Source organism: Cervus elaphus, chromosome 26 (assembly GCF_910594005.1).
Source record: "Cervus elaphus chromosome 26, mCerEla1.1, whole genome shotgun sequence".
Lineage (NCBI taxonomy): Eukaryota > Metazoa > Chordata > Mammalia > Artiodactyla > Cervidae > Cervus > Cervus elaphus.
Window position 1 is genome coordinate 26,193,717 of NC_057840.1, and position 25,038 is coordinate 26,218,754.

The following is a 25,038-nucleotide window of genomic DNA, read 5'->3' on the forward strand; positions in this document are numbered from 1 at the left end:
CAGAGTGGTTCCAAATCAGAAAAAGAGTATGTCAAGACTGTATATTGTCAACCTGCTCATTTAACTTATATGCAGAGTACATCATGAGAAATACCGGGCTGGATGAAGCATAAGCTGGCATCAAGATTGCCGGGAGAAATATCAATAACCTCAGATATGCAGATGACACGACCCTAATGGCAGAAAATGAAGAACTAAAGAGCCTCTTGATGAAAGTGAAAGAGGAGGTGAAAAAGTTGGCTTAAAACTCAATATTCAGTAAACTAGATCATGGCATCTGGTCCCATCACATCATGGCAAATAGATGGGGAAACAATGGAAAGAGTGACAGACTTTTTTTTGGGGGGGTGGGGGGCCTCCAAAATCACTGCAGATGGTGACTGTAGCCATGAAATTAAAAGATACTTACTCCTTGGAAGAAAAGTTATGACCAACCTAGACAGCATATTAGAAAGCAGAGACGTTCCTTTGCCAACAAAGGTCCATCTAGTCAAAGCTATGGTTCTTCAATAGTCATGTATGGATGTGAGAGTTGGACTCTAAAGAAAGCTGAGCACTGAAAAACTGATGCTTTTGAACTGTGGTATTGGAGAAGACTCTTGAGAGTCCCTTGGACAGCAAGGAGATCCACGCCGTCCATCCTAAAGGAAATCACTCCTGAATATTTGTTGGAAGGACTGATATTAAAGCTGAAACTCCAGTCCTTTGGCCACCTGATGTGAAGAACTGACTCACCGGAAAAGACCCTGATGCTGGGAAAGATTGAAGGCAGGAAGAGAAGGGGATAACAGAGGATAAGGTGGTTGGATGACATCGCTGACTCAATGGACATGAATTTGAACAAGCTCCAGGAGTTGGTGATGGACAGGGAAGCCTGGTGTACTACAGTCCATGGGGTCTGCAAAGAATCTGACAAGACTGAGCATCTGAACTGAACTGAAGAACCCTGAATAGGGAACAGCTTCCTTAGTTACTTGAACATAGTAGCTAAAGCCAAGACTACCTAATAGGACAAATGATAGGACTTCAAGAGGAGTTGGGGGAGATTTGTTTAGATACTGAGGATACTGAAGAATATATGTAGTATAAGCATGAAATACATAATTTTTTTGCCTTGCATATGCACTGAAGTAGGAAATCAACATCTGTTTTGGTGGTTAAAGGATCAAGAAATCAGGAGGATCAGAAATCAGGTCTGGAATAGTATGGAGAAAATTAGGCATTGTAGGGACGGCATGGAAAGTAAGTCCCTGAAGCTACTTTATCGGGCTGAGATTTATTCTTTGGGTCTTCATGTAAAAAAATCCTGCATTTTAAATTAGAAAAGGAATGTACACACAATTAATGTGTAGTATAAGTAGGTAGTTTTCACTGCCAGACATGTTTGTTACAGCATGCAAAATTTGTGCATCCAGTGAAAGTTGTGTATATGAAAAATTATAATTTGTTTGGCATACAGTACTGACATTTCTCATATCCTATTATTACACAGCGATCTTATCCTTACATGACTAGTAAATGGGTTTTTGGCCATGATTGAAGGTTGACTAAATAAAGGCAACCGACAAGGAAACTAAAATACTGGCAAGATTGTCCATGCGTCAATAACATATCCCCCAGCCAACCAGTTTGATCAGCCTGGTTTCAAATTCTGTTTTCTCTTACTTTTAATGTTGTTTTGTTCCATCATTTTTCATTTCTAGAAATGGCATCTTTATCATTATCACTGAGGAAATAGCTTTTTCAAAATCATGATTTAAAGTGTTATAGCTTTAAACAGTGCTCCACTTTAGCAGCTGCTACAAAAACAGATAAATAAGGTAGTCAACGGCATTTACTCTCCGTTGTCGGTTCTCACTGTTGTCTGAGGAAATCTGAGGCTTGTATTTACTAACTTACGATTTAAGCACTCGCTGCCTAAATCAAGATGCAAATTATTAGAACATTTCTTATTTCAGAATAATGAGATGTTTTAAAAAATAGATATAACTGGTTACTCATAACTGTTGTAACTCATTCCCTTCTTTCAACTTCCACTTCAGTTCATTCTGTACTTTAAAAATACTAGCAGAGACAAAGATAGGAAACAGAAAGGTGAGAAAAGAGTGAGTTTAAGGATTTCAGGTAGGCAGATTTTTTTTTTTTAATATATACTCCTGTAGGTAGATTTCAGGACTTGCTGTATCTTACTTGTTCATTTATAAAGGAAATGTAGTGGTTATTAGCTGTATAGTATCCGATAGTTTTTTGATAAAACTGAAACTCTTCAAAAAGATTTGTTTCTGTTGCTTCTCAAATAATGCTGTTTGAGAAACATTACCTTATAATTTTTATTTGTATATTTTAAAATAATCTTTTAATTTTGTCATCTTTATAATCAATGATTTAATTATCATTAAGTTTTTATTTTTTTTATTTATTTTTTTTTTAATTATCTTTTTTAAGTGTAAAAAATAGTATTTTCTTTTTCTTATCAGCTCTGAAAATTTTTAAAAGAACAGAAAGGTAGTTGTCAGAGCCCTTCTGTTGCAGACTGATTGTTTTGTAAAATACAAGTAATGATTATCTAGAAAAATAAGACTTGAAGAAGACATATAAAATACAAGCCAGATTTGTTTTGTCTGCTAAATGCTCTCAATTTCTGTACTATCTTGTCACAAAACTGGTAAACAGTTTGCGAGCCAACCCTGGTTCTCGGACCATGTTTTGATTGGCGCTAATCTAACATTCCTCTATTGGAGCTCCCAGAGAATCCTGTTTATATCTCAATCTGGAACTCTCCCTACTTAAAAAACAGAGCTGCAACATAACTGGAACGATCATGTACATGAATAGCTGGCTTCAGAGGAGATGGTCTGTTTAAGGTATTCATTTGCACTGGAAAGTTTGGAATTAAGCAACATCTTATTGCTAGCCTGGAAAACCGTGGTAGATCAGGAGAAATGCATCTCCTTACAAAATGATGTCTTTTTCTTTTTTTGTTTCTGTTGGCTGTGTTGGGTCTTCATTGCTTCATTCAGGCTTTCTGTGCTTCGGGGTGAGGTAGGGTTACTCTTCTTTGCCATGCTGGGCTTCTCACGGCAGAGCCTTCTTGTCTTGCTACATAGCATGAGCTCTAGGCACTTGGGCTCAGAAGTTGTGGTACATGGGCTTAGTTGACCTGTGGCCTATAGATCTTCATATGACAGACTTTATTTTGGGGGGCTCCAAAATCACTGCAGATAGTGATTGAAACCATGAAATTAAAAGAGGCTTACTCCTTGGAAGAAAAGTTATGACCAACCTAGACAGCATATTAAAAAGCAGAGACGTTCCTTTGCCAACAAAGGTCCATCTAGTCAAAGCTATGGTTCTTCAATAGTCATGTATGGATGTGAGAGTTGGACTCTAAAGAAAGCTGAGCGCCGAAGAACTGATGTTTTTGAACTGTGGTGTTGGAGAAGACTCTTGAGAGTCCCTTGGACTGCAAGGAGATCCAACCAGTCCATCCTAAAGGAGATCAGTCCTGAATCTTCTTTGGAAGGACTGATTCTGAAGCTGAAACTCCAATACTTTGGCTACCTGATGTGAAGAACTGACTCATTTGGAAAGACCCTGATGCTGGGAAAGATTGAAGGCAGGAAGAGAAGGGGACGACAGAGGATGAGATGGTTGGATGGCATCACCGACTCAGTGGACATGAGTTTGAGTAAACTCCAGGAATTATTGATGGACAGGGAGGCCTGGTATGCTGCAGTCCATGGGGTCGCAAAGAGTTGGACATGACTGAGCGACTGAACTGATACTCAACTGATATGGATCTTTCCAGGCCAAGGATCAAACCTGTGTCCCCTGCATTGGCAGGCAGATTCTTAATCACTGGACCACGAGTTAGTTAGTTAGTTAGTTCATTCGCTCAGTCGTGTCCGACTCTGCGACCCCATGAATCGCAGCACGCCAGGCCTCCCTGTCCATCACAAACTCCCGGAGTTCACACATTATACTAACACTGCATGCAAAACTCCTCCATTCACTTACAGTTAATTGAAGAGCAGATACAAGCCACTGTTCTTGGCAATTATTATGCAGAGGTGAATAAAAGAGAAATTTCTACTCTAGCAAGAGAGACAATACTAACCCTCATATATCTATTTATTATTATAATTACTAAGAATGAGACTTTCAGTGTACAGTGAGAGCATGAAAACCTAAGGTATGGTATATGTACAAAACACATGATTTGGGGACTTCTCTGCCGGGAGAAATATTAATAACCTAAGATATGCAGATGACAACACCCTTATGGCAGAAAGTGAAGAAGAACTAAAGAGCCTCTTGATGAAAGTGAAAGAGGAGAGTGAAAAAGTTGGCTTAAAGCTTAACATTCAGAAAACTAAGATCATGGCATCTGGTCCCATCACCTCATGGGAAATAGATGGGGAGACAGTGGAAATAGTGTCAGACTTTATTTTTTGGGCTCCAAAATCACTGCAGATGGTGACTGCAGCCATGAAATTAAAAGATGCCTTTTTCATCTTTAATTTGCAGCCATGAAATTAAAAGATTTAAAGAGTACTACAGGCATTGACCTCAAAATTCCATATGCCACTTTGTAACTGTGTGACTTTGAGTAATTTTTTGAGTTATGTAAACCGGTTCCCACATCTGTAAGATAAAAAGTATAGTGCCTGCTTCATGAAGGTGTCTGGATTTTAAATGAGAAAATTCATGTAAAGCCTTTAACAAAGTACCTAGCATATAGAAAATGCTCAACAAACATTAGTTTTTTCATTTCTTGGTTGGTGGATAATGCTAATGTCCTCTATTTAGAAAGAATATCCTTATCTACTCAATCTTATATATTAAGGTATATTTATTCAGAAATAAGCATTATGTATTATTACTTTATATTTGGAGGTCCAACGTGTACAGTTGGAGTTCCAAAACAGACTAGAAAGAAAGTGTTGAAGAAATAATGGCCATAGACTTTCTAAACTGGGTGAAAAAATAGTTACGGATCCAAGAAGCTCAGTGAATCTCTACCAAAATAAATACAAAGAAACCTTACCTGAGAGCATCATGGTCCAACCAGTAGAGATCAGTGATGGAAGAAAGATATCTATCTTTCTTGAGAAAGAGGAGCAGTCTTGGGAAACAACACATTACATGCAAGGTAACAGTGCTTTGAAAGATGGTTGATTTCTCATTTTTTTAAACATTCTGGCAAGAAGATAATGAAATTGGCATATTTAAAGTACTAAATATACTTTGGCCACCTGATGCAAAGGACTAACTCATTGGAAAAGATCCTGATGCTGGGAAATATTGAAGGCGGGAGGAGAAGGGGATGACAGAGGGTGAGATGGTGGGATGACAGAGGGTGAGATGGTTGGATGACATCATTGACTCGTTGGTCATGAGTTTGAGTAAGCTCCGGGAGTTGGTGATGGACAGGGAAGCCTGGCATGCTGCACTCCACAGGGTCGCAAAGAGTCGAACATGACTGAGTGACTGAACTGAACTGAAAATACTGAAAGAAAAAACAAATGAGCAAAAAACCCTGACAACTCAGAATTCTATGTAGAGCAAAGCAAATAATGAAGGTATTACCTTCAAATAATGAAGGTATTACCTTCAAATAATGAAGGTATTACCTTCAAATAATGAAGGTAAAAGGCATTTTTAAATCAATTAATTCATGACTAGAAGTTCTGCAATAAAGAAGTAAAGAACAGCAGAAAGGAAGCTTTTCAGGATGAAAGAAAATGATTCTAGATGACAACTTGAATTTATAGGAAGGAATAAAGTATAATGATATGGTGTATAATATTGATATACTTAAAACTATATATTTTTGCTTCATTTCTTTAAATATATGCCTGTTTAAGTATAAATTATTGTAACTCTTTATGTGTGTGTGTGTGTGTGTGTGTGTGTATATATATATATTTGGTAAACCCAAAAGAGAGCAGAGAAAGGGAATAGAAACCAATAGATAGGACTAATATAAAACAAATGGCAAATTTTAAGCCTACATACAGCTATATGAGTACATACTATAAATATAAGTGGAATAACACTCCAAATTAAAAGTAGAGATTTATAAAAGAGCAAGCCTTAACTGTATACTATTTATAACAGACATCCTTATTTTGAAAATGAAACGATGAAAAAATAATCAGTGTAAATATACTAAGTTAGAAAGATTGGAAGTGGTCATATAGATGAGATAAATTTTAAGGTGTTTCACCAGAGGTAAAATGGGACATTTTGTTCATCAGTAGTTACAGTTCATTAAGAAGATGCCAGTTATAAAGGTCTATGTATCTAGTAAGACTTTATGGAAAAAAAGTTATAGAAATACAGAAAATATATGAAAAATCATAATTATAGTTGGAGATTTTAACATGCTCCTCTCAGTCATTGGTGGGTAAATAGTTTAAAAACAGTAAGATTAACTAAAATGAATAAAGACTGGCCACATCTCAAATATTGGCTAGAATGTGCAAACAAGAGCTTTCATACATTGCTTGGTGAAAATGTTAGATGTAATAACCACTTTGGGAAAAGATTTGGCTGATTTTTATAAAGTTAAACATCCACCTACCTTTTATCCAGCCATTCCTTGATGTTTATCCAAGAGAAATGAAAACATGTCCAGAAAAGACTTGTTTAAGAGTGCGCATAGGAACTTTATTCATAATAGCCCAAAGCTGGAAACAGTCCACGTGTCCACCAGCAGAGGAACTGATAAATAAATTGTGCTGTCATTAAGGTTTAAAAAGGTGCTCCTGATACATCCTAAAACATGCTTCAATTTTGTAGACGTTATACTGAGCAAAAAAAAACAGAATACAAACTATATGATTCCCTTTATATAAAGTATTACAATAGGTAATTTTATTCTAGTGAAGAAAATTAGTATTTTGGTGTGTGGCAAGGGGAAGTTGATCTGGAAAGGGATATAAAAGAACTTTCTAGAAAAGTAGAAATGTTGTGTTTTGATAAGAATACGTTTTACACTTTGAATCTTTTTGTCAAAACTCATCAGACTATACACTTAAGATTTGTATGTAGCAAGGTATATCAGTTTTACCACACCAAAAAAGTGCTGAATTTTGAACTATTATTAGTAGGTTTGGTTTTTCTTGATGGTATTTGGTTGGCAATTCTAAAACTGCTTACTCTGTATTCAAGAATTGTGCAATTGAGTAAATATATTGAGGGAGCCAGGTTTCTTCTGGGAAAGGAAGGTACATTAGGGGATAGGAGAAGACTAGATTGTGTTATAGTGTTGGATTCGAATTGGCGATGTCCATATTAACTCATGCTTTTAAATATATTATACAAATAAGGCAAAGTAGATATATGTATATAAATAGTTATATATGTAAGTAATGTGTATAGACAATAAATGCATGTATTTATGTGCATGCATTGTATACACATAGATTTGTGTACACATGCACATAAAACATAATACCCATATCTCTATTGAAAGAACCTAAAAGCAACGATGCGTCAATAACAGGGAGCACCTGTAGTGCCTGAGTTTGGATTCTAAAGAGCCTTCAGGTCTCACAGGGCTGAAGCTTGGGCTGGGTCAGGGAAAAGCCAACATGAAGCCGGGCCTTCTTATTGTGCCAGAAAATAAAGAAGTGGTTCCCATAGTCACAAGCACATGTCAGAAAGATGTAGAAGCCAGCTTGAAAGTGTTCCTACTGCCTGTATCAGGGACAATTTGACTATCAAAATATGGTATTAATAGGTAACCTATTGAAAAGTAAGAATTCATGGCTCCCTACTGAAGCATACAATGAAATAAACAATGGAAGGATAGAGAAAGCTTCTTACAGTAGAGTTCTGACTAATAAGTAGAGAAGTGGAGAAATAACAGTAAAGTTAGAAATCATTCATGGGGTTTAAAACTGGTGGGTAAAAAATTTGGTGAAGAGCGGGATGTTTGCATCAGTATCTAAGTATCTCCCCTCAAATTATTGATTAAGTTTAAAAGGAAAAATAGTAAGCTAGTAATGGAGAAACCTGTCTGATACCACCTTAACCAAGTCGTCAAACCTAATAATACAACCAGTAATGGGACCAGCTAATAATATGCCTCCTAATGAGTTGAAGTAAGAAAGACAAGCATCTCACAAGCTGAACCTAATCATAAGGAAGCATCAGACAAATACAACCTGAAATGTCAGTGTCCAGAAACACTAATCCAGACAAAGGCTGTCTGGATTAAAGGCTGAAAAGACCTGACAACTAAATAATGTTTGCTTTTCAAGTTATTATAAGTAGACCCAAAGGAGGAACTACCAAGGACATCATTGGGCCATTTATAGAATTTATTGGAACTGTGGATCAAATAGTACTCTTTTGTAAGTGTTAAATTTCCTGATTTTAATAACCATTGTCCATGAGATTGTCCTTCATCTTGGAAAATGCTTAATGAAAGGATAAGAGGGCAGAGTGACTTAAATTAGTACTGACAAAAATGCAGTTAACATTTTGCATACTAAGAAGTCAGGCATATGTAAGTAGATTGATAAAATGTAAACAATTGGGTGATCTGAGTGAAAGATATTCTGTACTAGTCTTAAAAACTTTTCTCCCAGCTTAATGAAATTATATAAAATAAATTACTTCCCAAAACATATATATCTGTGTATATATAGAGAGAGAGATTTTTTTTTTCCTAAAAAAAGATAATATTAGCTTCTTTTCTTGCCATGATGGACTAGGTTTTATATGGTTAATGCTCATACTTTCTTTGGATGAAAGTGAAAAGTGAAAGTCGTGTCAGATTATTTGCGACCCCATGGACTATACAGTCCTTAGAAGTCTCCAGGGCAGAAAGAATACTGGTGTGGGTAGCCTTTCCCTCCCCCAGGGGATCTTCCCAACCCAGGGATTGAACCCAGGTCTCCCTCATTGCAGGCAGATTCTTTACCAGCTGAGCCACCAAGGAAGCCCAAGAATACTGGAGTGCGTAGCAGATCCCTTCTCCAGGGGATATTCTTGACCCAGGAATCGAACCAGGATCTCCTGTATTGCAGGCAGATTCTTTACAAGCAGAGCTACCAGGAGAGCCACCTTTGGATATCTTTTGGCTAATTGGAGTATATATTTCAAATATCATAAAAACAGAGTAAATTTAAATGTGTATTTTAGTTAAGCTTTTTTGCTACAGTTTTAGTCTCATTTGTTTTTTATTTCGTTTTTGTAAAATTCTAGTTGCTTTGAAAAATATAAAGGCATAAAATTTTTGAATAAATCTACATGAAATACGTGTAATTTGTGATTATAAGCTTCAATATTTGAATCATTTTGATAGTAAATTTGTTGAATATGTACTTTTAAAGTGATTCTCATTGTGTTATGTCCAATGTTAAGGGGAATTATATATAGCCCTTATTTTTTGTGTATAATATACTTGGGAGTTCATGTCATCCGGTCCCATCACTTCATGGCAAATAGATGGGGAAACAGTGGCTGACTATTTTGGGGGGCTCCAAAATCACTGCAGATGATGACTGCAGCCATGAAATTAAAAGACTCTTACCCCTTGGAAGGAAAGTTATGGCCGATCTAGACAGCATATTAAAAAGCAGAGACATTACTTTGCCAACAAAGTTCTGTCTGGTCAAGGCTATGGTTTTTCCAGTGGTCATGTATGCATGTGAGAGTTGGACTATAAAGAAAGCTAAACGCCAAAGAATTGATGCTTTCGAACGGTGGTGTTGGAGAAGACTCGTGAGAGTCCCTTGGACAGCAAGGAGATCCAACCAGTCCATCCTAAAGGAGATCAGTCCTGGGTGTTCATTGGAAGGGCTGATGTTGAAGCTGAAACTCCAATACCTTGGCTATCTGATGTGAAGAGCTGACTCATTGGAAAAAACCCTGATGCTGGGAAAGATTGAAGGCAGGAGGAGAAGGGGATGACAGAGGATGAGATGGTTAGATGGCATCACCGACTTGATGGACATCAGTTTGGGTAAATTCTGGGACAATTTGGTTAGGGATAGGGAGGCCTGGCATGCTGCAGTCCATGGGGTCGCAAAGAGTTGGACATGACTGAGCGACTGAACTGACTGATACTTGGGAGAATTGTGGGCCTAAGGGTACAAATATATTATCTGTGATGTTATCACCAAGTTAGAGATTTTGACTTTCTTTCGTGTCGCTAACTACTTTGAAATGTTATGAAAACTGTGACTTATCTTCCATTCATACGTGTATTGCTTTTTTTGCATATAACTTAGGGAGTTTCAAGGATACCCTTCACCCTATCCCCTGACTTTTCCTTGGAAGCCCAAGTCAAACTGTGCACTCAAGTTTAATGTTCACATGTATTCATTAGCAAAATGCCATTCTAGGACAACCAGCTTCAGAATCATTTGCGGTACTTGATTTTAAAAAAACATGGATTCCAGAATCTGCTCTCCATTCATTCATTCAACAAATATTTGTTAATCTCTACTATATTCCAGACACCATTCTAGAGGCTAATAATACAGCAGTGGATTAAATCCCTGACATCATAGGAATCACATTCCTCTGGTAAGGATAGACAGTAAGCAAATAAATAAAATGTATAGTGTGTCAGATGATAAACATCATGGGATGTCTCCCATGGTGGGGATAGGAAGTTCAATTTAAATAAGGTATTTGGGAAAGGTCTCACTAAGAAGACAATATGAAAAAGAAGCCCTGAAGAAGATAGTGAAGTGAATCATACAGATGTTCAAGGAAGAGACAAGAAAAAATGCCAAGATTTGTGAACAGCAGAGTTACCCGTTAAAGTTCAAGACATAACAAGAAAGGCAGTGTAGCTGAATCGAGACTGAAAGGAATGGAGGGAGGTGGGGGGGGAGGGGTGGAGTTCAGACATAATTGATTGAATTTGACTGCCGTGTTTAAAGTATTATTACATTATAATGGACAAGGGTGGAAATAGGGAGACCTATCAGTATATTATTAATAAAGTGAGGGCAGTGGTGGCTCAGACCAGAATTTGCAGTAGAAAACGTTGAGTAGTGGTTAGACTCGAGATGTATTTTGAATGTAGAGCTGACAGAATTTAAAAGATTAATTGGTAGAATATGAGAAAGGGGGCTTAAAAATAACTTCAAAGTTTTGGCCCTGAACAACAACAAGGCATTTATTGACTTGTGGAGGAACAGATTTGGTAGAGGAAGATCTAAAATCAGTTTTGAACTTTGGGTGTTTTGAGCTATCAGATATACAAGTGAAGTGCTGAACTGAATTATACATCCTGATGTTCAGAAGAGAGGTCTGAGCAGAGGATATGAATTTGAGAGTTGTCGCATGGTATTTAAAGCCGTTAAACAGAAAGAGATAGTCAAGATCAAAGTTTTGAAAATTTGTCCAAGAACTGAATGCTGTGGCACTCCCCACCTGGAGATGAGAAAAAATCAAATCCATATGTAGGACCTAACAAGGCAAAGAAAACCAAAAGACTTTGATAACCAGGAAACCAAGTGTAGAGGAATTGTAAAGAGGTCGAAGTACTCAACTCTCCATGCTGGTGGGAACAAGTAAGATGACATTGAAGCTTTGAATTTAGCAAGAGAGGAGTAATCCTCAGCCTTGACGAAAGCATTTCCAGTGCATACTGGAGATAAAACTTGCATAGGATGGGTTCAAGAGGAACAATTGTAGACAGATAACATAAAGCATTCTCTTTCAAAGTGGCTTTTTGGTTTCCTATCGGAAAATGATTTATATCATATTTTCTATAGTTTAGACCAGGAGTTTATTTTTTATTGTACCCTAATATGATTTTTATATGTACCAGATTTGAGAACCCCTCTTGTAACACTTGATTGGTGTTTGCTAGCCAGTCATTCTTCAGTATAGCAAGTGCAAGTGATTTAAAAATAAGTGAAAATTCTTATTTAACCACTGCTGACTTCAGTGGCCAAAATTTGCAGACGTCAGTGACTCATCAACCTAGTCACAAAACAGGAACTTAAAGGCCAGGGACAAAAGATTAAAAAAAAAAAGGGAAAAAAAATTTTTTTTTTAATTTCTATTTCCCAGAAAGGATGTCTGTAATCAGCCAAAAGGAGTTAAAAGATTTCAAAAATATTGACATCTTGAAATTCTCCTCTTCAAATATTGTTTTATATTTAGCATCCTTTATTTTAAAACAATTGAAAAGTGAATTAGCTTTGCATTACAACTGCCAAAATCTGCTCAAACTGTAAGCACCAGTTTCTAGAGGCATCTTGGAAATAGTGGGGATTATAAATTAAACTATTGTATTTATCTGCTTTGGAGGAACTTTTTTACTCTATTTATTAAAATGAACCCGTTTCAGGTTAATATTTTTTAAATGTCACATACTAATGAAGGAACCCAAGATGGTTTAAATATCTCTATACTGTTCATACTGTGAAATTAGGAATGAAGGAACCTTCTAAAATCATTACAATATGACTTCCTTAACTGAGTCTTTACAAAATTTTAAATTATTTTAAACCAAAGAAAATATGTCTCATTTTAAAAAGATTCCAAAAGAAAGTTAACTTTCCTAAGCAATTATTCATTTACTTTCAAAATGATTCTCTATATTTACCAAAATATATCCCATATAAATACACATTAAGTATCTGACCTTTGACTATTTAAAAGCCAATTTTCCTGTATTTTATATATTCCTATCTAAATTGCAAATTGCATTTTGCTAAGTGTAGCTAACCAGAGCACCTTGAAATGAGGTAGCTGAGTTGACTGCTAATGTGGCCTTGGGTAAATCATTTTACTTTTGTAATGCCACTTCCTCATTTCTCTGATGATGGAATTATAGATTCCTAAGAGAAAAACATGAAGAAAGTATTATGGACTTTAGATAATTCAGGCATCACATTTAATGATGGGAGTTATTGCCTGATTTTCACATTGGACTCCCAAGCACATGGCTAACGTGTCCATCTCATTACCTCTAGCACTTAGCATGGGAAGTGACTTGAGTAAATGCTAGATACCTGTGGACTTCCTGGGAATCAGGGTGTCTTATATGGGAACATGAACCTAAAAGAAGAGGAGACTTTTGACACAAGAGGAAATCATGAAAGAGGAAGAATAGCATGAAAAAAGACTGAAAATGGGACAGAATCCCAATTGGAGTGAGGGTAAGGGTAGGAAATGAGACTGAAGCCATGTCTATAAAGGGAAAGGCCTTGAATGCTGGGTTGAAGTGAAGTTGCTCAGTTGTGTACGACTCTTCACGACCCCATGGACTGTAGCCTACCAGGCTCCTCCATTCATGGGATTTTCCAGGCAAGGGTACTGGAGTGGGTTGCCATTTCCTTCTCCAGGGGATCTTCCCGACCCAGGAATCAAACCCAGGTCTCCCACATTGCAGGCAGGTGCTTTACCCTCTAGCCACCAGGGAAGTCAGTAAATGCTGGGTTAATCTATATTTTACATTGGGTCAGGCTTTAATGTCTCAGAGCCTTAGTGTGAGTAAAATGTTACCTGCTTGATTTCATGGTTTATGGGAAGGACCAATTAAAGGGACAACATGTGAAGGTGCTTTATAACCTATAGGTTAGTTAGTTCAGTAGCTCAATCGTGTCAGACTCTTTGTGACCCCATGGACTGCAGCACGCCAGGCTCCCCTGTCCATCGCCAACTCCCGGAGCTTTTTCAAACTCAGGTGCAAGGAGTCGGTGATGCCATCCAACCACCTTATACTCTGTCATCCCCTTCTCCTCCTGCCTTCAATCTTTCCCAGCATCAGGGTCTTTTCAAATGAGTCAGCTCTTCACATCAGGTGGCCAAAGTATTGGAGTTTCAGCTTCAACATCAGTCCTTCCAATGAATAATTAGGACTGATTTCCTTGAGGACTGACTGGTTGGATCTTCTTGCAGTCCAAGGGACTTTTAAAGAGTTTTCTCCAACACCACAGTTCAAAAGCATCAGTTTTTCAGTGCTCAGCTTTCTTCAGAGTCCAACTCTCACATGCATACATGACTACTGGAAAAACCATAGCCTTGACTAGATGGGCCTTTGTTGATAAAGTAATGTCTCTGCTTTTTAATATGCTGTCTAGGTTGATCATAGCTTTTCTTCCAAGGAGTAAGCATCTTTTAATTTCATGGGTGCAGTCACCATCTGCAGTGATTTTGGAGCACAAAAAAATAAAGTCAGCCACTGTTTGCTTTGTTTCCCCATCTAATTGCCATGAAGTGATGGGACCAGATGCCATGATCTTAGTTTTCTGAATGTTGAGTTTTAAGCAGCTTTTTCACTCTCCTCTTTCACTTTCATCAAGAGGCTCTTTAGTTCTTTGCTTTCTGCCATAAAGGTGGTAGTGTCTGAATATCTGAAGTTATTGGTACTTCTCCCTGCAATCTTGATTCCAGCTTGTGCTTCATCCAGTGGAGCATTTTGCATGATGTACTCTGCGTATAAGTTAAATAATCGCGGTGACAGTATACAGCCTTGACGTACTCCTTTCCCAGTTTGGAACCAGTCTGTTATTCCATGTCCGGTTCTAACTGTTGCTTCCTGACCTGCATACAGATTTCTCAGGAGGCAGGTCAGGTGGTCTGGTATTCCCTTCTCTTAAAGAATATTCCACAGTTTGTTGTGATCCACACAGTCAGAGGCTTTGGCATAGTCAATAAAGCAGAAGTAGATGTTTTTCTGGTATTCTCTTGCTTTTTCTATTATCCAACAGATGTTAGCAGTTTGGTCTCTGGTTCCTCTGCCTTTTCTAAATCCAGCTTGAACATCTGGAAGTTCATGGTTCACGTACCATGGAAGCCTGACTTGGAGAATTTTGAGCATTACTTTGCTAGTGTGTGAAATGAGTGCAATTGTGTGGTAGTTTGAACATTCTTTGGCGTTGCCTTTCTTTGGGATTGGAATGACAGCTGACCTTTTCCAGTCCCATGGCCACTGCTGAGTTTTCCAAATTTGCTGGCATATTAAGTTCAGCACTTTCACAGCATCATCTTTTAGGATTTGAAATAGCTCCACTGGAATTCCATCACCTCCACTAGCTTTGTTTGTAGTGATGCTTCCTCAGGCGAAGTTCACTTCTCATTCCTGGATGTCTGGCTCTAGGTGAGTGATCACACCATCGTGATTATCTGGGTTGTGAAGATCTTTTTTGTACAGTTCTTCTGTGTATTCTTGCCAGCTCTTCCTAATATCTTCTGCCTCTGTTAGGTCCATACCATTTCTGTCCTTTGTTGTGCCCGTCTTTGCCTGAAATGTTCCCTTGCTATCTCTAAAGAGATCTCTAGTCTTTCCCATTCTGTTGTTTTCCTGTTTCTTTGCATTGATCACTGAGGAAGCCTTCCTTATCTCCTCTTCTTATTCTTTGGAACTCTGCATTCAAATGGGCGTATCTTTTCTTTTCTCCTTTTCCTTTTCCTTCTCTTCTTTCCTCAGCTATTTATAAGACCTCCTCAGACAACCATTTTGCCTTTTTGCATTTCTTTTTCTTGGGCATGGTCTTGATCACTCCCTCCTGTACAGTGTCATGAACCTCCATCTATAGTTCTTCAGACACTCTGTCTATCAGATCTAATTGCTTGAATCTATTTGACACTTCCACTGTACAATTGTAAGGGATTTGATTTAGGTCATACCTGAATGGTCTAGTGGATTTCCCTACTTATAACCTATAGACTACTTTAAACATTTTTGTCCAAGATTTCAATCTTATCTTGAATTTGGCTTACTTACTCCAGTAGTTTCTAATATATATCTTATACCCGTGGCAAAATTTACTTCTTCTCCCTCATTGCCTGTCCACCTTGTATGTTTCTGCCTTTCTGACCTTGCTGATACTTCTCCATAGAATAGTCTTATTATTGCTTTCCACCATTTTTTTTACATCATATCCATCCTGCAAGACCAAACTGAAGTACTATTTGCTTTACCAGTTATCCTTTATTCCATTTTTTTTCCTTCATTTGGGGAACTCTTTGCTTTACTTACTCCAAGAAGATCTGTAGTACTTCCTTGCTAATCTATTTTATAGTAATTCTCATTTATATTTTAATTCTGTATCCATAACAAGATGATTAGTTCCCTAAAAACAGAAATAATATATTGACTTATTTGCTGGAGTATAGGTTAATAGTAATAGTTTTTAAATAATGTTATTTTACAGATACTCAATTTAAGTAAACATGCAAACCTAGAGGCTCTTAAGTGTGGGAAGAATTCACTCTTTGCAGAGCTTCAGTCCCTATTGTTCAGGATTTTGAAACAGTGAAACTAGTGAGGAAACCCAGTGTTTTATTTAGCACACATTGCTTATTCTGAAAGAATGGGAGTGGAGGGGAAAAAAAGTTGAACCAGATGATAGTGCTGTTTCTATATGTCAAAAATAGTCAAACACTGAATATTTCAAATCATTCTACCTAAGTATATAATAAATTTAACTGAACATCTTAAACCTAGGAGTCACTATGCCACCACAAATAATAAATCTGTATATTAAACAGAATAACTGCCATTCTAATCATTTAAGCTATCATATATCTGAGATGTGTATATTTGTTGGGCAGCTACTGTATGCTAGTCACCAAACTAAGTGCTTAATTTGTTATTAACAACAGGCAGACATAGACCCTACCTTTGAAGAGCTTATATTTTAGAGTATGCTTGTTGTGGTGTGGGGGCCTTCATAAACATACATGTAAAATGTAATTAAATTGTGGTAAGTAATATTTTCTAAAATATGAGAAAATTTTTGGGAAATCAGGAGAACATTTCAGAGGAAATGATGTTCAGCCTGATCTATAAAGAATGAGCTTAAGAGTTAGCTAGGTGAGAAAAGGGGAAAAGGCAGAGGGAACACAGTGAGTGGGACCCATGTGTTTAGGAACAGGAAAGCTGTCAGGGTAGCTTGTTGGTGACAAGGAACAGATAAGAACATTAGAGGAAATTGAACAGTCAAGAACCAAGTAGAGTAGGATCTGTAGCTAGAGTTACAGTTTGTTTTGTATTTTAAGTACACTGGAAGCCATTAAAAAGACTGACATGAGTCGATTTATATCTTGAAAGATCATTCTGCTCTGAAGACTGAATGATAGAGGTGTAGTGGGGATAAGACAAGAATACAAGAAAGGAGACAGATTAAGGGGTTGTTATAGAAGAAACACAAGCTGGAATTAAGATTGCCGGGAGAAATATCAATAACCTCAGATATGCAGATGATACCACCCTTATGGCAGAAAGTGAAGAGGAACTAAAGAGCCTCTTGATAAAAGTCAGAGGAGAGTGAAAGTTGGCTTAAAGCTCAACATTCAGAAAACTAAGGTCATGGCATCTGGTCCCATCACTTCATGGGAAGTAGATGGGGAAATAGTGGAAACAGTGTCAGACTTTATTTTTTGGGCTCCAAGCTCACCGCAGATGGTGATTGCAGACGTGAAATTAAAAGACGCTTACCCCTTGGAAGGAAAGTTATGACCAACTTAGGCAGCATATTGAAAAGCAGAGACAAAAAAAAAAGCAGAGACATTACTTTGCCAACGAAGGTCCGTCTAGTCAAGGCTGTGGTTTTTCCAGTGGTCATGTGTGGATATGAGAGTTGGACTGTGAAGAAAGCTGAGCGCTGAAGAATTGATGCTTTTGAACTGTGGTGTTGGCGAAGACTCTTGAGAGTCCCTTGGACTGCAAGGAGATCCAACCAGTCCAACCTAAAGGAGATCAGTCCTGGGTGTTCATTGGAAGGACTGATGTTGAAGCTAAAACTCCAATACTTTGGCCACCTCATGTGAAGAGTTGACTCATTGGAAAAGACCCTGATGCTGGGAGGGATTGGGGGCAGGAGGAGAAGGGGACGACAGAGGATGAGATGGCTGGATGGCATCACTGACTTGATAGACATGAGTTTGAGTAAGCTCCGGGAGTTGGTGATGGACAGGGAGGCCTCGTGTGCTGTGATTCACGGGGTCGCAAAGAGTCGGACACGACTGAGCGACTGAACTGAACTGAACAGAAGTTCTAGAAAGTTATCAGAAACATAATCAAGTGGGGTCCTGATAAATTACGTGAGGGAGTCAGTAGAGAGACACAGGGTGAGAGAAAGGTACAAAACTTGATTCCCAAAGACTTCTGACTTGGGAGAATGAAATTCTGTGGAGGAAGGAGTGAGGCGGGGGCAGCGGGGAGGAGGGCGTCAAGAGAACAGTTGGGGACAAATTAATTTGAGTTGTACATGAGACATCCAGGTGTAGTCACTGGATATTTATCAGAAGCAAATTCTAGCTAGATACATAAATTTAGGAATAAAGATAAAGGTAGTATTTAAAACCATGAGAATGAGTATGGAGAGGTAAGAAAATAAGCTGTAAGACAGGAGTCCTGAGGCTTGCAGGAATCGCAGGAAATACAATGGATGAAGACTGCCCACTGTGAGATAATAAATGACAACTGATAAGGGTATGTGAACTAGAGAGGAAGGTGGGGGAGGGGAGTGGTGTTATAGCGAGAATAGATAAATCTGAATTTATGTGCATCATCTGAAAGGGGCTGCCTCTACTAAGATAATTAGTACGAAATAAATATGGCCCTGATGTTATTAGACCTTCCATTTTTTAAACAAGAAGTTAAGAATTTGGAGTTTCTGTGCCTTTTCTAGTATTGAATTATGTGGAAAATATAATTCATACTTAAAATTGTATGAGTCAGCATTGATTTAGCCCACCAAATTACAGCCTCTGCTTGGACAGGGTATTTAGGATTATTTGGAGATCTGATAAAGGATTAGCAGCCAGAAGAGATGTTTGGGAAACCAGAATATAGTGTCATAAAAACTAGAAACAGAATATTTCACAAAGCTTGGATGGTCTCATGTTTAATATGCTGCTGACAAGTTTGGTAAGATGATGCCTGAAAGTGTTGGTTGGGTTTACTAGCATGTGAAATAGGCTGTTGGTGACATTAGCAAGAGCAATTCCTCAGTCGAACTGACTACTTAAAATTAAGTAAGGTAGAGACTGCCACGTGTGGGCTCCCTGCCATTAAAAGACTTGGGCACATTCAAGTTCTCGGACATTGCGAGTGACAAGAATGAGAACAGAACAGGAAAGATCCACATGGAGTGAACTGAATGATAAAGAACTGAAGACTTTAAATATGGATGCTGCTGAAAAGCTTCTTTGTGAAGTAGAGCAAAATATAATTGTACCTGGAAGAAAACGAGAATCAAAGTATGGAACTTTTTAAAGAATTGAATATATGAGAGAATTTTTAAGAGAAGAAAAATTAAATATGCAAATTGAGTCATTTGGAGGGTTACTTTTTTTTAGGTTTTTATATACTACTAACTTAGAGCTTCCCAAGTGGCACAGTAGTAAAGAATTCACCTGCCAATGCAGGAGACGCCAGACAGGTTTGATCCCTGGCCAGGAAGATCCCCTGTAGTAGGAAATAGCAACCCACTCCAGTATTCCTGCTGGGAAATCCCACGGGCAGAGGGGCCTGGCCGACTGCAGGCCACAGGGTCACAAAGAGTGTTCTGACTGAGCGACCGAGCGCACAGACAAATACCACTAGTCTGTAGGGCAGAGCAGTGTCACTCAGTCATGTTTGACTCCTTCTGACCCCACAGACTGTCGATGGAAGTCTCCAGGCAAGGATACTAGAGTGGGTTGCCATTCCCTTCTACAGGGGATCTTTCCAACCCAGGGATCGAACCTGGGTCTCCTGCATCACAGGCAGATTCTTTACCATTTTAGCTACAGAGAAGCACTTATCCATAGCAGTATGTAGAGAATCTCACATTACAGAATACTCAACTGAGTATCTGAACTGTATGCAGTACTTGCAGTTACTGATGACTTAATGGATCTTTACAACAGACTAATTACATCTGTTTTTCAACATGACAAAGTCATGTGTCCTCGCCAGCTTTCCTGTACATACAGATCACCTGGGGGAGGGAGGAATGTCTTGATAAAGTACAGATTTTGGTTCAGTGGGTCTCAGTTGGACTTGAAGAGTGCATTTCTAACAGGCTCCCAGGTGATAGCAATACCACTGATCAGTGAATATAGAAAAAGTCTTAAGAAAGAAGAGGTAACTAGCAGGTTTTTCACTGATTTTCCAGTTCTCTTTCCAGCGACCCTATGATGTATTATTTCCCCCTTTTTAGAACTGAGGTAAATGATATTTAGAGCTGTTAAATAACACAAGTTAAAATGTAAAGTTTGCCTAGCTGTCAGTCAGTTGTTCATGTGTTTGCTTTGGCCACTATAGCATCTTAGTTTTTGTTTTTGTAGATTTGTACAGATCAATTTTTCCCTCTTTAGTGAAAATTGTTGTTTTCCTTTATATTTAATTTTAAATTACATTTGACCTATCTCCTATGCATTAAGAGTTGCAAGTTTCACTGGAGGGACACTCCCATAGTTCCATTGTAGTCCTTTTCTGAAACATGAAACCTTAAGAGAGAACTAGTTATGTGTCTTGAGGAAGATGGCTTTTCACGAAGTTTGTCATGCCCTAGGCAGTTGGTAGAATCCAGTGATGAGGTGGGGAGATTGCCAGAATATTCCAGAGCTGTACCATGCAAAACTAGGTTTTATTTAGAAGTATGATATAGGTCATCATAATGTATAGTTTTATTTGACTTCTTTACTGCAGTCTAACATTGACATAAAAATATTTCCTTTAGAATGTGAAACACAGAAAGTATGCAAGGTGGAAGGCAACGTATATTCATAATTGTTTAAAGAATGGAGAGACTCCTCAAGCAGGGCCTGTTGGGATTGAAGAAGATAATGGTATGTATTTATGTAAGTAAAATGATTTAGTGGAATCATAATTGTTCAATATATTATTATTCAGAATTTTTGGAAGCCATTTTATTTCCTTCATCAGGTCCAAAATCAGTTGTAAAATTATAACCTTAGAGACAAGTGAAAAATTAAGGCAAAACTGCTCTAGTATCTGTTTGTGTCAACAACAGAATGGCTTGGTTTTCTCCTGCATCTGATCAGATTTCATTGCTACATGGGACAGGCAGTCCTTTTGTAGTCTATAAAATGTTTCCAAACCATAGAGAAAACTGAAAACTTATTTTTTAATAAGGTGAGTTTTGGAGGGGAAAGGGGGGGTAGGTAATACTTTCACAAAATTTGTAATAGAGTATGTAAAAAATATTAAGTGAATTTCTCATTTCCACCATACTCTTTATCATCCCAGATTCTACTGAAACCAAAAGAAGTAAGTATTTTTTTAGTATTTTGTATATCTTTATAGAAATTATTTTTATAAATTACTAGTAAATAGGAATATATATCCTCACTTTCTTAACACAGTTGGTAATATACACACTATTCTATTGATGCATCTGGGTGGTTGGCTTATTTATGCATTCACTTAAGAGGTCTGTTTAGAATTTTATAATACCATTCAGTTTAAAAAAGCAGCACTGTGGTTGTACATGCAGCTACTACATGTAAACTCTCACAGCTGTTCTAGAGATGCAAGCTTTCCTGCAGCATTTCAAGTGAATTTTTTGCTATTTCTGAAAAACACTTGTTTAATCTTTAGATAGTCTTTTATATATAGCACACCCTCAGAAATCTTTGACACTTGATGTTATTCTTGTTTGCAGAAGAGGAAACTGAGGTTTCGGGTTTAGCTGTCCTAATTTCATAGACCCGCAGAGAAGGGAACCAGAACTGGAGTTCTTACCTAAGTCCTGGGCTCTTTTTACTAACACTGCAGCATGAACACTGTAATACTAAGTTGTTAGTAAATGTTTAAAGTTGACTGTTCTAAAGCGTGATTAAGTTTTGGGCTTATTTACATCACAACAGTGAAACTGGATTTTTTAAAGTTTATTGCCACAACTTTATTTCTCACTTTTTCGTTTAATATTTTTGAGTGTTTTGCATACTTTTCTCCCTGCTTTAATGCTGTCCATAGTCAGAATGTTTTATGTCAGTACTGCTGTGTACAGAACGACTAGTCATTTACAGTTGTCCAAAAGAAAAGATCTGAGATCCTTAGCCTAATAAGCAAGACTCACCGTGATATGGCACCGACCTACTTTACTGGCTTCATTTCCTCCTCCTGTCTCCTGTTGGCTTAATCTGCTAGGGCTGCCGCAGCAACGTACCATAGACTGGACGGCTGAAACAAAAGGTGTTTATTTTCTCACAGTTATGGAGGTTGGAAGATCCAAGATCAGGGTCCAGCAGTTTGGTTTCTGGTGAAATGTCAATGTGATTACTCCTTGAAGAAGTTCAAGGACAATTAGGTATTCTACCCAAGATTTCAGAAGAAAGGTCTAGGCTAAAAGTGGTATTTTGGAGTTGTCAGTTTAAAAGGAAGAAGTGAAGCTAAAGTAAAATATTGGATAACCCAAGGAAAATGGATTGCTTAAGAATTAAAAGCAAAGATGGAACCAGCCTTTCTTCACTTTTACTAATCGCATTAGGTTAGAAACTGAAGCAGAGGCACTTCTGTTATTTTAAGTAAAGTACATAAACATACATGTAGTAAATGTAAAAATACATGTAATATTCATAATTTCAAACATTTGATTTATGCCTCAATTCTTAAATATACATTGAAAATGGAAATATTTTTGTTGTTTTAAACATATCATTATACTTTTCAGTAGTATTTCAGAGGTATCATTCTAGACACATTGAAATACCTAATGATCAATTTTGTTTTTCAGGTACTCTGAGTATCAATGACTTCTCTCATCCTAAAAATTTTAACGTTTTCTCTTAAAAGTAGGAAGTGTTACATTTTGATCATTATCATAGTCTCTTTTGTTCTGAAATGGTTATTTTAGGTCCTCTATAATATTAAATTATAGATTATTAGATTATTAAATATATACTATATAATTTTTGTTTTAATTTCCCAAAATTAGCTTAAATTGAGCCTGTAGTTTTTATTTATTCATTATTTTCATTCCATTTTATAGAGCTTCTGGATAGTAGAAAATTGCTAGCTATAGAATACTAATAATCCTTTAAAATATAAAAGAGAATATTTTCACTATATACTTTTCAACCTATTAAATAATTTAAAATGTAGCCTGGTGTCATAATTAGGTGTTAATGTCATAACATCTAACAGTGTCTGCTTAGAAATGGCTTATGGGTCTAAAAGAGGATGTCATGAAATCTGAATATGTATTCAAAAACTTTTCTTTAAAACTGACTTTTCTTTTTTTCAATGTAGCATTGTATTCCTTTTATTACTAAATTTTACAAGATATGCTAGGTATAAAAGATACTATGTTTAATAAAAGTCTAATTTTCTGTTGTTCTGTAAGTCTAGTAAAGCTAGTAAAAAATAATAGGAACTAGGAACTTCCCTGGTGGTCCAGTAGAAGCTTCCACTGAGCTTCCAGTGCAGGGGACATGTGTTCAATCCCTGGTTGGGGAATTAAGATTGTACATGCTGTGCAATGCAGCCAAAAAAATAAATACTATACCTTTGTTAGTTTAGAGGAAGAGGGAAAAAAAAATATTCTTATTTTTGAAAGCAGTACTATATTACCATATTGTCTAAAAGTACAGAAGGAGTCATACAATTGATACAAAAAAGCATTCTAGAAAAAATTTAGGCTTAGCTGAAGGGGACTCTGTTAACATTCAAACTCTTGAGTTTCCACATCCACTTGGTTTCAGTATCTGCAAAATGGTATTCTTTTTAAATGGTCAACATTAACCTATACTTCAGCAATAAAAACTAATGAAGGTAATTTTGAGTTTTTCTTCTTTTATTCCTTATGACTACATTTTTCTCCATGGCCTTGAACTTACTTATAGTATTTGCTTTAAAGTTATTTTCCACTAATTTCAATAGCTGGGTCACATCAGGGTCTTTTCCTATGTCTCTTTTTCACCTGCCTCTGGTCACATTTTCTTCCTCTCTCCTCCCCCCATATCTCTAATTTTTGTATTGGTAACCTTTGTAGCTCCTCTGCATTCAATTATCTTCCTTTGCAAAGTCTTGATTCTTGTTCTAGCAGACAGTTAACTTGCCTAAACTGCCCCTCTTTTCTTCCAGCTTTAAGGCTGTTGCTTTCTTCAGGGCTCCTTAGACCCTTCCCTGAGTCTGCCTGCGTAATTCAAGGGCCATATAGGTATTTAGTTCAGGTTCATACAAACATTTCAAGGCTCACTTCTCTGCAACTCCTTTTTTTGCATAGACTTTTGGGTGCCCTCAGGTGAAAAGTGACATGAAAGCAAACCTTCCCTGGTGAGATTTCTTCTGTCAAGGCTCATCTTCATTCTAATTTCTACCAACTTTTTTTTTTTTTTGGTAACATTTTATTTTGTATTGAGGTGGGGCTGATTAACAGTGTTGTGACAGTTTCATGTGAACAAGGAAGAGATTCAGCCATACATATATATGTATCCCTTCTCCCCCATGCTCCCCTCCCATCTGGGCTGCCACATAACATTGAGCAGAGTTCCCTGTGCTATCCAGTAGGTCCTTGTTAGTTATCCATTTCAAATATAGCAGAGTGTGCATGTCCATCCTAAACTCTCTAACTGTCCTTTGTTTACTCTCCAGTGTCTTTAAAAAGTTGTTTGTTTTTTTTCCTTCCCAGGATGTTTGTGTTAGAGTTCTCTAATATGGGAAAAAATTATTTTAGTATATATAACATCTACAAGTTCACTTAGTAAAATTCCCAAAAGTGGCTAACTCATATTACTCCTTTCTACATAGACAGCTCAATGTGAAACTTCATTCCTTTGTTTTTGTTGATTAATTTGTTGAATGACACACACAGGTAATCATTTAATAGCTAGTAAACAATAAATGTTGAGTAAAAGGCAGCTGTCAGAAAAAAATAGAGCTCTTAGGGAAAGCATAAATGTGGTAGTTTTGCTGAAAAGTCCTCCTTTTTTTTTTTTTCATAAATTTTAAGACTGAGTTTAAAGAATTTACTTTTAAGAAAAATATATGCATAGATTTTACAGAGTTGGAAAGTATTAATTTAAAGAAATGTTATTCATATTGCCAGAGACAACTAAATATTGTAAGAAAAGGAAAAAACTAGAACAATTATT

The 25,038-nt window shown here is 37.2% G+C and overlaps 1 protein-coding gene across 4 annotated transcripts in view; it reads left to right on the forward strand.

Moving 5' to 3' along the window:
- VTA1 (vesicle trafficking 1) overlaps nt 1-25,038 on the forward strand; it is a 68,710-nt gene that overhangs the window by 26,970 nt on the left and 16,702 nt on the right. For 2 of the 4 annotated variants that reach the window (XM_043888216.1, XM_043888219.1), the window contains one exon: nt 20,661-20,781. In XM_043888216.1, coding sequence (XP_043744151.1) covers nt 20,661-20,781 — 121 coding nt within the window. The remainder of the gene's footprint in view (nt 1-20,660; nt 20,782-25,038) is intronic. The other 2 variants (XM_043888218.1, XM_043888217.1) reach the window with 1 other exon arrangement.